A 13,956-nucleotide genomic window follows, 5' to 3' on the forward strand; every position below is an offset into this window, starting at 1 on the left:
ACATCACCTCGTGGCCAGTTTTTCGCTCCACGGCCCTGAATCGGTTCAACGACACCTGTACATGATTATCTACGCGCTGTTCTACAACAACATGATGGGCTGAGACACGACTGCAGGCCCGATGTTCGGGCGAAGTATCCGTCACCCACGTCAATACAGTCAGCAGCAGTCACGTCCATTTATCGTAATTATATTTTCCCCTTGGTCCCCCCTTTCAAAGCACGATTTAGAGGCGTCCTTTTTTATCCCCATTCCCCTTGGTATGAAACATCCCGGCTGTAACGAGCCTCCCCACACACATTTTCCCGGTAACCCCGTGAGGACACACCATGAATAATATGGTGTGCCGCCTCCAGTGAGCCGGACAAAATGTGCCGAAAATTCTTATTTATATTGTAATTGCCATGTGCCATCTTATACTTATTGTATTTGCCCTGTGCCACCATATACTGTATTTTGTGCATTTGCCATGTGCCACCTTATACTTCTTGTAACGAAATTATGAAAATGTTATTATTAAATTATTTATTATTTAAGCTTATGTAAAATACACCCACGTGATTACCTTAAAATCATAACTTATTATATCGTTATTAATTCACCCTTTCCCCAAAATAAATCTTGGAGTTTCAATACCCCACGCGTGTATCAAAGCCTGTGAGTTCCACCGACTTGACCCTCGGGTCTCACGCGGTGCGGCTAACAGATCACGAGGAAAGTGTTCCCCTTTCTTCATGGGTAGTTTTTGTGGAACTAAAAAGCCCAAATCCTTACAACCTTTTAGTGATTATCGACACAAAGAAAAAAAATAGTAAAAAAAAGAGCTCATTATTCCACTCAGAATCTAAAATAAATTAAGATTTTTTTTATTCAATTTACTACCTGTTTTATACTATAATTGCATGTAAAAATGGTCAATCAGACATAACTTTGTATTTTTAAATTTGAATAGTTATTCGTGTTCATACTTCGTAGCAGTGTTGTAAAAAATACTTTTAAAAAGTATTTGAGTAATTACTCAAATACTTATAAAATAAAGTATTTAAAATACCACCCAAATACTATCTATTGTAAAGTATTTGAAATAATTTTCAAATACAAAACAAAAAAATCAATTTAATTCTGAATCACTCATAATATAGGTATTATATTAATCGAACAATTGAGTGTTGCATTTTAAAAACATTATTTCTTCAAAATGCTTATCAGTCATGTTTGTTCTTTTTTTTGTTATTGTTGCACCACCAACACTAAACACTCTCTCTACTGACGCACTGCTAGGTAGCGGAGTGTTGTACTTCACAAATACCTGAAAACAAAGTACAAATGTTTTTGTAATATTATTACTAATAGTATAAGAAGTTTTCAACTAATCTTACTCTTTTGATAGTGGGTAAATTATGCAAACATTCTAATGTCTTTGTTGGAGATGTGCCCAAAAATCTATCGATTTCATCACTAACTGTTGATTTTTCTTCTCGGGAATTTTGTGACCATGTAAAAAAGCTAGATAAATTATCAGTCATTTGGTTATCTTCTACATCATCATTGTCATTATCATTGGTATGTAACTCGTCTAACTCATAACATGCATTTTTGAAATATTCTGAGGCCAATTGTTTTTTTGTATCATTTTTAATCCATGCTGTTTTAAATAGTGGGTGACAGACTGCAGCAACAATTAAAAATTTGTCTATCAAATAATCGGCAAATCTTGTTTTTATACCTAAAAACAAAAATTATTATTAATGAAGTTTGTTTATTTTAGCTCAAGACTCAAGAGTATATTAATGTAGGTACTACGCAGAAATATAAATATAAAGAATAGATCAGTTAATTAACATTTTACATCATACATCAGTAAGACTAAGAACTAAGAGATACTAAATATTTACTATTTAGTAAATAGTATTTACCAATAAAATAAACCAAAAACAGCTAAAATGAAAAGAAATTAAATGTGCAAGTACTTGGCTAAATAAGATTAATGTATTTAAAAAATATTAATTATTACATACCATTAAGTATGGCATTCACCAAAGGTTTCATATAATTAGAAACTGTTACATCATTTGTCATTAATTCATATTTATAAATTAATTCTTCAATTGTAGGTAGGAGATGACCAAAATACATGTTAGTATCACCCTGGAGTAAATCCAAGCTTATTGAAATTGGCCCCATAATTTTTTGATATTGACACATGAAATCAATATCGCTTCTATTAAATCTGAAAATATTATTTATAAAAAATATAGATAAAATAATTAGTATATTTTTAAGATTTAAAATTTACCTGCCAATAGACAATTCGTCCATTATTATTCTAAACTTAGTCTCATTATTTCTAATTAATTTATTAAGCAACACCACTGCGTCATACAGTGAATTCCAACGTGTCTCGTTTGGTGTAATTAAATAAACGCCAAGATTTTGTTTAACTAAATCAGCTGAATTAGTTGAGCGACCTTGTTTGTTCCATAAAGCGGTAGACTTAGCGAAAGTGCTTCTTGACTGTTTTTTGTATGCAGGATTAGACAAAGCTTTTTTAGAGTCCTAAAAAAAACAAGTTAAACAAATAAATTATTTTATTTTGCATTATTTATAAAATTATTTTGTATTTTATTTGGCAAAATTAAATAAGGGTACCAAATTTTATATTTCATAATTTAACTATATTAGGTTATCTAAATAAATGTTTAAATACCATTGTTGCTATTAAATTTATTGTGTGTGCACAACATCAATGGTGTTTTGGTAATACATATTGCAAATCATGGTCATCTTTATCATTTATAATGTTCAAGTCGATTGCATCAATTTCTTCTAAATCATCATCAAATATAATATTAAACTAATTGGTATCTAGCTATGTACAATGAACATGATTGTATAATAATTATTATACTAAATAATAAAAATTACTTTTTAAAAATCGACCAGCCGTCCGCAGTCGTAGCAATATGGGCACATTTGGACATCTCAAATTTCATTTTTAATGATAATTCTTGAAAATCAATTGTTTTCATTAGTGTAGGTAGAGACATAATTTTTTTGTTTGGGAAACCTCTACAAATTATTTCTTTCAAAACAGGATTTTCTATTATTCTGAAGGGTACATTAGCACTTACAATAAATTTTTGCAATAGTTGATCTAAAGTACCTGCAATCAAAATCATTAGTTACATACCTAATTCACAATATTTAAATATCTCAATATCTATATCATGCACATTGTAAATCATGTAGTCATGTAGATATTAACTACTTTTGTTAATGCTGTAACTTAAAACTATTTAATAAGACAAAAAATAAAAATAAACAATACACATTCTTACTTTGACTAGTTAATTTTTTGTTGTTCAAAAAATCTTCTAAAACTGGTTGTTTTAATTGGTTATTTTTATCCGATTGTTGTAAAGAACTACCAGCGTTATGCTTCAATGATCCATCATTGTATCTCTTTGTAGTGTTTTTATTCGCAGCATTATCAATGTGATCTATTTTCTTTAATTGAATAAAATTAAATAATATAACCTTTTAAGTTTTGATAAATAATTTACATTTTTTGATCAGTGGCGCAACTAGAATTTATTTTTGAGGGATAGGGTTGGGTTATTTATTTTATTTTATTTCATATACACTGAGATGACTCGTGTGGTGCCCAGGAGAATACATAATATAGAATAATGAGATCTATGATACATCTTAAGCAGTTGAAATTTAACTTTTAAAAAGCCATGTGCCACTGTTTTTTATGTACTTTTGTATCATATTATGTATTTGTGTGGTATTTAAAATTAATTTAACACACAAGACTTTTGATAGGTCAACTGTCATAGGCAGGTATGAAATTAACATTGTACTTACGCTTAAATGTTTTCTTATATTTGAGTTTGAACGTGAATCCACCTTGTAACACTTCGTACCGACACAACTTAAGCACTTCACTTCCAGCTTCTTATAAAAAAAATTATCCTCAATAACTCTTAAAACTTTAAAATATTTTTGATAATTTGGCCAAGGTAAAATAGGTTCTTCTGAATCTGCAACCTGATCAACTTGATCTACTTGGGTTGGAGAATCACAATCACTCATTGTATAACAATTTAAAAAAATTTTTAATAATGAAAACAAGAGTATACCGTATACGGTTAATGCAATAAAATTATTAATAATCTGTAGGAATGTCATGCAGACAACAGAGAACACAATACAATTAATAAGAACCCAAGTAATAAATATTACAATACCTAGTGTAAAACAGCGTCGGGTTCCACATGCAATATTGTAAAAGTGTATAACTGATTGTGCGCTAATGACCAATTGGAAATTTGTTATTCGTAGTTCGTAGACACAATAATAATATTATTTTCTAATAAAATTATGAAAATAAGATAATAGTGATAGTACCATGTTCCACTTATTAATATGGTGCTATATTAATAGCCAATAGGCAATAGTTATGTTCGGATATTCCGTACAGTCGACGATAAACGATAAATATAATAAATTGACAACCATTTACTCAGTAATTAGGTATAGTACTAATAAGTAATAATATTTTTGTATAGCAGAATCAATATCAATGTATATGTTATATAATATTATATTTATAGCTTATAATTAAAAGTACCTGCGTCGTACCCGCATAACATAATATTATGTTGTCTCCGCACACACCGTACGTGTACGACATACCTAATGACTAATGTTCGTATTATATAATATATTTCGCTATAATAATATATTATATTGGTAGGTACCGAAAACGTACCGTTGCGATCCTCGTCGAGTGTCGACGATAAACAGACGGTTTTTCGGAGTAACTAATATTTAGTTCAGCTATTAATAGACGAAAACTAAAACCGATATAGAATTGTTCATAAATGATGAATATATATTATATTATAATGACATTATTATTATTTGTCAATGAATAAAAAATTGAAGAAATAAAAAAAGTATTCAATAAAATAGTATTCAATAGTGAAAAAATGTACCTATTTAAAATACCGTTCAAATACTTCAAAAATAAAAGTATTTTAAAAAGTATTCAATACGGAAAAAAGTATTTGAATACTTTTACTCAAATACTTTACAACACTGCTTCGTAGGTACTCCATATATAATAATTAATAACTAATACGTAGTAATTAATCACGATTAACGAAAGCACAACAAACAATAATTAATAATATTTTAGTGATTATTTTTTTTCAGTCAATACTCAGCTATATTGTAAACCTACCTACTGTATAGGCGTATAGCCCCAGAATAAATGAAACGAATAAAATATAAAAATTATCTTATCTCTACTAGGTAGGTATAAACATTAATTAATGATTACTTATTAATATATAATTTTTATAATTCATAATATAATAATATAATATAATGTTCTGAGCTAATTTTATTGTACTGTTTATTTGAAACATTGAAAATGCAACAATTTGTACATCCAATATTCCAATATATTTGTTTATAATTTACTACCTAGTATTTCTATTCGTATTTAACTATATTACACTTATAGGCTATAGCCACCGGTTGGATTATTAAATATTATATTTTTTTTATTCATTTAGGGTCATTATAGTCATACACCGTGGTCCATGACCACCCACCCAACTATAAGGTGTATCGACGGATACACCTTGAGTATAGGATAGCCGCCACTGATTCAGTTTATTTTTTAGTCCCTATTAATTCCATATCTGAAAATGATTGGTTTATATTATAATCTTTGGGCTGAGGTAATACCAATAGAGCACGCATTTCTCAATTTCTAGTCGTAGTGAATTTTTAATTTATTTTTAAAATATGTTTACAAAATATAACACTATATTATTATAGTGCTCAGTATAGTTAGTAGACAGTTGGTTGTAATGTTGTCGCACTACAAATTACATATTTACTATTTACATCATGACTAAGGTCGAAGGTTAAAGAGACAAGAGGACTTGTAGCATTTGCATATTAGCAAAGTTGCACAGTCACAAAAATAGCAGAGTATACGAAACAAATACATTTCATGTCTTTTTTGTTTTTAGGGCATATTTTACAGTTGTATAAGTACGCAATTTTATTCTTTTTGTGACATATTTAACTTAAATCAATTTTTTCCTCATCGACATTTTTATTTCAAACAGTACAGTCAAAATATTTGGATAAAAATTTAAAAAATGTTTGTCGTATATAATATTATTGACTGTCCGCGGGCACAAGTTTTTCTTACAAGTGCTTGAAGATTGCCGATAAGCCAATAATATAGACCTAATTTGCTGTATTTAATTTTATTAATAGTGTAGTAAGCCAGTTACTACTTAACAACACCATTGTAATATAATAGTAATTATACTATACTATAGATTAGCTATACTGTAATTCGGCATATATCGGATAATAGAAACGGAAATAAGGGTTCCTTCTGTTTATTAAATAATATTACATTTTAATGTCTTGTTTGAGAAACGGATATTAGGAACTCATTGAACCATATAATTGCTCTGTATACCACAATGTTCAATATATAAAAATATGAAACAGTAGAATGATTATTTTGATTACAACACTGTACGCAACGATAGTCATTATAAAAAATATTAAAATTAAATTAAAAATGATTATATCAAATCGAATACACAGAATTATACTGGAAGTCATAAAATGCGTGGGCCGGAACGATGGTCACACACATCACATCCGTGAGTCGAGATACAGTAGCTATAGGCAAGGGGTACGGGGAACTTCATATATAAGGGAGCCCGAATCGGCCTGTTTTCAGACGTGTACTACCACCCATTAGTGCAAGCACCTTCACGCCACTCTGTACGAGCATATTTTGGACTTAGAAAAGTTATCAACAATATAATAAAATTCACAATAAAACAACAATTGTCTTTTATTTATTATCAACCACGACTACAACATCAAACAAACTGTCTGCGATCCGCAACGATAATATCTCGGCAGCCACTTATCTGCTATTAGAACTACGATAGTAGGTACCAAGCTGTCGAGAACATTACACTGGCGCAGTCGAAAAAGGAGGTTCAAGGAGTTTCAAGACGAGGCGAGCAGTCAAAGCGGCGGATTTAAAATTCCAAAGGCGAGTCTAGCAGTCAAGGCGGCTACATTCAACTTCGGAGATCCAGTACCGACGCAGCGGCTACACCACGTCAAGCAGCTCCACGGAGGTAACAGTTGAGGTCTGATCAACCAAGGCGACTCCGGAATCAACGAACAAATTCAAGACGGGCCAGCAGTCAATCAAGAAAATGAACACAGCAGTGGCAACAACGTTGTTGTGAGTATATTAATTAAGTGAAGATAGATAATTAAAATTAAAATTGTATAGCTTGAAGTGCACGTCTCACGTTGATACATATATATCAGCGTTTATTTTATACTTGGTGGTGGTGTAAAATATTAGGGAAAAATATTCGAATAAAATTAAATGAAAAAAAAAAATAGGAAACAAGCTTGGGAAGAACTATATACGTATTTTATGATAGACAGCTGTAGACTGATCTAGGATTTTTATGGTAAATAGACGGCAAGGACCGATCTAAGATTTTTTATGATAGACAGCTGTAGACTGATCTAGGATTTTTATAGACGGCAAGGACCGATCTGAGATTTTTTATGGTAGGCAGCAGGGACTGACCTAAGAATTTTATGATATTTTGTGATAGGCAGCGGAGACTGATCTAATAAATTAAAGTAGACGGCGATAGGCTGATCTAGGAAATTGATGCACGCGCGTAGCATTTTTGAATTATATATGAGAATAATTGATTAAAGTGAAATATTGAATTTTGAATTGAAATATAATTGTTGAGAGAATTTAAGTGATATATAGCAACGATAGTCATTATAAAAAATATTAAAATTAAATTAAAAATGATTATATCAAATCGAATACACAGAATTATACTGGAAGTCATAAAATGCGTGGGCCGGAACGATGGTCACACACATCACATCCGTGAGTCGAGATACAGTAGCTATAGGCAAGGGGTACGGGGAACTTCATATATAAGGGAGCCCGAATCGGCCTGTTTTCAGACGTGTACTACCACCCATTAGTGCAAGCACCTTCACGCCACTCTGTACGAGCATATTTTGGACTTAGAAAAGTTATCAACAATATAATAAAATTCACAATAAAACAACAATTGTCTTTTATTTATTATCAACCACGACTACAACATCAAACAAACTGTCTGCGATCCGCAACGATAATATCTCGGCAGCCACTTATCTGCTATTAGAACTACGATAGTAGGTACCAAGCTGTCGAGAACATTACAATAGATAGATAATCGTTAATGATCTAACGTCGTACACCTATGGCATCACCACCACAGTGGAGCCGTGTGCGCACCATACGGATTGCGGGCATTTATTCGAGTGGGATATAAAAAAAATTTTAAATGCATATTTTAAGTGCATATCAGTGGCGTGGTGAAGGGGGTCTAGAGTAGCGGCCTCTCCTCCAAATTTTGGGTGGGTGGGTATTGGGTAATGGGTATTCATTTTTAACATACATAACATGTATATAATATACTATAGGATTAATGAAGTACTAATGTAAAAAAAGGGGTGGCAAGTGGGTACCGCTCTGCTGTTCCTTTGATGTCAAATGGGTAATTTTGATGGATGATGTATTACATTTTAATTCAATGATATAAAATCATTTTACACGAAAACTGAAACTGAACGAAGACGGTCTGCTTATATTATTATAAATATATTTTATAATATTGATATTAAAGAAATGTTTACTATTTATATTGTCGACAACCTTTAATTTTTTACACTTTAAAAGTTGTATGTACCACGAATATTTTTAAATTACAAAAACGTTATTTTTCGTTCAGGTACATATCTAATTTTGTTCAAATTTGAACTTAAAATGTCTATAAAAATAACTGTGTGAATATATTTTAGATTCTGAGTGGAACGATTAATGTATTGATTTTACAATGATGTGTGGTTTTTTTTAAATTTTTAAATTTTTAAATTTTTTTTTTTGTGTCTGTGTACACGATAAGTAGTCGAAATAATGATTGGATTTTCAACTTCAGTACCTTGTTCGATGGGAAAATGAATATCGTTGGTGCATTGGGAAGGTTAAAATTTCCAATAGTTTTCAAAAGCGCCAGGAAAAATAACATAAAATTAAGGAAAAACGGGAATTTTAAGCAAAATCGGTTTTCCACAAAATTCTTATATAATGATATTATATCATTGAATTCAAATTTAACACCATCCGTTACAGTGACCCACTTGTAACCTACTGTACAGAAGAGCGACATCCACTTACCCACCTTTTTTTATTTAACTGGCAAAAATTAAAAAGAGTGATCTTAATAATTCATACAATATATATATAAAATGAAAATTTACCCATAAACGTCCTTTACAGGAGAATCAGCGTTTGTGATCAAATGTGAATCGATATTTTTAGAGATTTGGGTTACAATATCAATTACTTATGATAAACTTATGGTATAATTTATCAATCTTTAACTACACAATGTTTCATTTTATACATTTTTAACTACAATATAATTTTGCAATTTTTCGTCATTTTTTTTTCATCACTTACATTTGAAAATGTCTTATTAATTTATAACTGAAAAATAATTTGCAAATTTTCGAGACTGATGAATTTCGTCGAAATTCCAACTTCAGACAGTCGTGAAAAATTATTGAGGACTTACGTTCAACTCTTTTTTAATATCACTGTAACCAACTTATGCAGAACAGTACCAATTTCATTTTTAAGTTTATTGCCCTACCAAAAAAATTTTTAACGACAGCAATTAAAAAAAAAAAATTGCTTTTATAACTATCAATAGTTCAAAAAGAATCAAAATATTTTGCTAATATTTGGCTATACGGTTATTATTTCATTATAAATTGTTTTTGTTGAAAATTGACTTGCGTAAAAATAATTCTCATTTTAGATTCTGAGTGGACCGGGGAGCTGTAATGCAAATCGCGGTTCTCTCTCCGGTCCTCGATAATACAAAAAAAAAGACTGAGTGAAGCATAGATTTTCTTCAACAGTATCTTTTCTCTTAGGAAAATAAATACTTTGGGGGTCTTAAATCTAAAAAATCCTAACAGTTTTTGAAAACGTAGGGGAAAAGAAAAGAAAAATTAAGAAAAAAACGGGAATATTTACGCAAAATCGATTTTGGTTTTTGGTGTAACTCTTAAACAATTGACTGCAGATACATTAACATTTCACTAGTTGTTTATACATTCATTTTATATACACAATACAATTTTCAAAAATTTTATTTGTTTTGAACTGTTTACGGACATTTTCATTTTCCAATTTTTTTTCTATGAATATCAATGAAATTTTATTTGTTGGGTAAAAAAAAGCTTGAAAATCTAATACAAAGCTCTTAATATATTGTTACAGTGATATTTGTAAAATATTAAAAATCCAGTCACAATTTTTTTTCATAAGCATTTTAAGTTCAAATTTTGAATTAAAAATTCCTAAAAATTTTTCTTTTTAAGTCTAAGTTTTCAAACGTAATACAAGACTCCATATAAGGCTATCTACCTTTATAAAAAATGTCAATAAGAAAGTCAAATTAAATTTTTATGAGCGTTTGAAGTTCAAATTTTTACAACATTGGATATTCACTTGACTTGTCATGTAGTGATGTTCTTATTTTGTTGTAATTCAAAAACAAATAACCGTAGATTCTTGAAATTTATATCATACATTTATTTTATCAATTCATATAGGTACTTGATAAAACTTTCAATTTTTTTTTTCAATAATTTTTAACAAAATTTTATTTTTGAAGTCAAAATTCGTCAAAGCTTACTACAAAGCTCCTGATATATTGCTTAAATAGCAGTGTTAAAATATATAAGCACAGTTTTTTTTGTAAGCATTTAAAGTTCGATTTTTGACAACATTTATAAAATTTAAAATTTAAAAATGATTTTGTAGTTAAAATTTATAAAATGTTGAACTTTTATAGTTAAGGGTTTAAATCTTACAACAAGGTTCCACGTTAGTAGGTTATTCTATAACCAAAAAATCTCAAAAATACAAAATGTTTAAATTTGGAGGAAATTACATATTATAAATAACCAATAATAACGATTTTAGTTATTTTGTTGTAATTTTATAATATTAATTAAACTTACTGGCTACCGTTTTAATAATAAGTAATATCAATATAAATATAATAAAAAATATCCACACTGACAAATCATCAACGCTCAGAATCGTTTTTCGTAGACAATGATATTATATCATTTAATTCAAATTTAATACCATCCATTATACAGTGACCCACTTGTAACCTATTGTACGGCAGAGCGACATCCACTTTCCCACCTTTTTTTCTTATTTTTTTAGTTTTTACCTCGCTTTTGAAAATAACTTAAATTTTTTATTTCTATCCCCCCCTCTTTAAAAAAAAAATATACCAACTAGATTCACTTTCCTCTCAGCAAAAAGATGCTGAAGTAGAAAATCGGACACCAACATTGTTTTGCTACGCTCAGAATCTTAAAAAATAACTTAAATAATAAAATAATAAACTATAGAAGCTATAATATAATATATGTTATTAACTTCAATCGTTTTAAGAATGTTATTGTACATATACATAAATGTTAAGTAAATAATTAACATAATTTAATTTGACGTAATTTTTTTGTATGTTTCATAAAATATTGGGTTGGTAGGTGGGTAGAATAAAATCTTTGCTCCTTGTGTGAATATAGCTCGTCACGCTACTGATATCATTGTATAAGAAAAACGATTCGCGCATATGATATTACGGCATTGGTAAAGCGTGTGCGATCTACCGGACATTTTTTAAGGTTTAGTGTGTGATCTACTGAGAAAACAGTAAATAAATATGTAATATTATGTAATAAAAATGTAATTCAATTAAAAATTAACTATATCTAATACATTAAAGTTTTTTGTGTCCATACAAAACAAATGATACAATTAGTATTACCAATGCCGATATTACTAAGTATATTTGATGATATTATTGTCAATAAAGTAATTTATATAATATAACCTATTTACGTGGAACCTTGTTTTAAATTTTCAATCCTTTGATATAAAAGTTGACAATTTTAAATATTTTTGACTACAAAATAATTATTCAATTTAAAATTTGATAAATTTTGTCAATATTCCAATTTTAAATGCTTATAAAAAAAAATTGTGCATATGAATTTTTAATATTTTTCAACTGCTATTGTAAAAATATATCAGGAGCCTTGTATTACATTTTCACGCATTTTTACACAACCAATACAATTTTATTGACAATTATAGAAAAAAAATATTTTTAAAATTTTATGGTGTATAGAAAATAAAAGTATAAACATTCAATGACATTTTCATGTATTTACAGTTACTCGTTTTTAAATTACAACAAAAATATCCAATCTAGTAAAAATATGAGCTTCAAACGCTTTTAAAAATGTAATTTGATTTGCTTGTCGACATTTTTTTTTTTTGATAAAGGTAGACAAACTTATGAGGAATCTTGTATAAGATTTTCAATTCTTAGATTTAAATAAAACATTTTTATGAATTTCTTACTTAAAACAATTTACACTTTTTGTGAATTTTACGTTTTTGGACAATATTAGAACTTAAAATGCTTATATTAAATGTTGACTGAATTTTTCAATAATTTTTATTTGTCTTTGAAACAATATATTAGAAACCTTATATTGAATTTTCAAGCTTTTTAACCCGTAAACAACTCAAAATAAGTCAAAATAATTTCAAAATGTTATGATATATAGAAAAAGCTTATATATACATTCAGTAAGCATTTCATGTATCTACAGTCATTTCTTTTAGAGTTACACCAAAAACCAAAATCGATTTTACGTAAAAATACCCGTTTTTCCTTAATTTTTATTTTATTTTTCACGGCGCTTTTGAAAACTACTGGAAATCTAACTTTTGACCCCCCTAAGGGGGGGGGGGGGTTAGGGGGGCTTAGGCCTATCGAATTAGTATTTAGCCCTCCTAAAAGGTTTTACTTTTCAGCCCCTCCTTATAGGCTAGTAGTTAAAACCCAAATACTTACAAAGAAAAAAAAATTGTTTAAAATAATTAATAGGTAATGATTATTATATTATAATAATATAAAATATAATATAATATACGTGGATGTACCAAGTTGTGTATAGCATATCTGCTTATTGCATATTAGCTTCAAGCTTATATAACGCCCTTATGGGCTATGGCCCATCATAATATTATATATTATTTTATTATATTTAAATAGGTACCCTTATTGACGTACCTACCTATTCTTATAATATATAGTTATATTAGTTGCATCGTACTGTGTGATCAAAAGTAAAAATTCTCAGTAGTTTTCGAAAGCACCGGGAAAAACTAACATAAATTAAGGAAAAACGGTAATTTTTACGCAAAATCGATAATGGCTGTAGAATGAAGTACATTAAATTTTCACTGATTGTTTATACCTTAGCATTGTATTAGCATTTTCCTTACACGATACAATTTTCAAAATGTTTAACTTGTTTTGACCTGTTTACGGACATTTTTAGTTTTCAATTTTTTCTATAAATATCAATAAAATGTTGTTAGTTAAAAACATAATACAAGGCTCCTATTATATTATTACAATAGCAGTTGAAAAATATTAAAAATACATAAATCACAACTTTCTTTTTTATAAGCATTTAAAGTTTGTATTTTGACACAATATGTAAAAATGACGAACATGTGAAAATTATTTTAAGTTATAAATTCGTAAAAATTGTTCTTTTTAAATCTAAGATTTGAAAATTTAATACGAGATTGCTCATAAGTTTGTCTTACTTTATCAAAAAAAAATGTCTACATGAAAGTCAAATTAAATTGTTGTGAGTGTTTGAATAGATACTTGATTTTAGCAA

At 28.9% G+C, this 13,956-nt stretch overlaps 2 protein-coding genes across 2 annotated transcripts; both read right to left on the reverse strand.

The window, feature by feature from the left end:
- Positions 1-1,150: 1,150 nt before the first annotated feature.
- Positions 1,151-2,388, reverse strand: LOC132942031 (uncharacterized). The gene is made up of 4 exons (XM_061010352.1): positions 2,297-2,388; positions 2,019-2,230; positions 1,380-1,726; positions 1,151-1,309 (listed from the first exon to the last, which is right to left on the reverse strand). The coding sequence occupies exons 1-4, from the start codon at positions 2,317-2,319 to the stop codon at positions 1,151-1,153; spliced, it is 741 nt and encodes a 246-aa protein (XP_060866335.1). The 5' UTR covers positions 2,320-2,388.
- Positions 2,389-2,441: 53 nt separating this feature from the next.
- On the reverse strand, positions 2,442-4,098 carry LOC132942108 (uncharacterized). Its single transcript, XM_061010445.1, has 4 exons — positions 3,871-4,098; positions 3,339-3,537; positions 2,926-3,163; positions 2,442-2,556 (listed from the first exon to the last, which is right to left on the reverse strand). The coding sequence occupies exons 1-4, from the start codon at positions 4,096-4,098 to the stop codon at positions 2,442-2,444; spliced, it is 780 nt and encodes a 259-aa protein (XP_060866428.1).
- Between the last annotated feature and the right edge of the window lie 9,858 nt (positions 4,099-13,956).

Source organism: Metopolophium dirhodum, chromosome 1 (assembly GCF_019925205.1).
Source record: "Metopolophium dirhodum isolate CAU chromosome 1, ASM1992520v1, whole genome shotgun sequence".
In the NCBI taxonomy this organism is placed as follows: Eukaryota; Metazoa; Arthropoda; class Insecta; order Hemiptera; family Aphididae; genus Metopolophium; species Metopolophium dirhodum.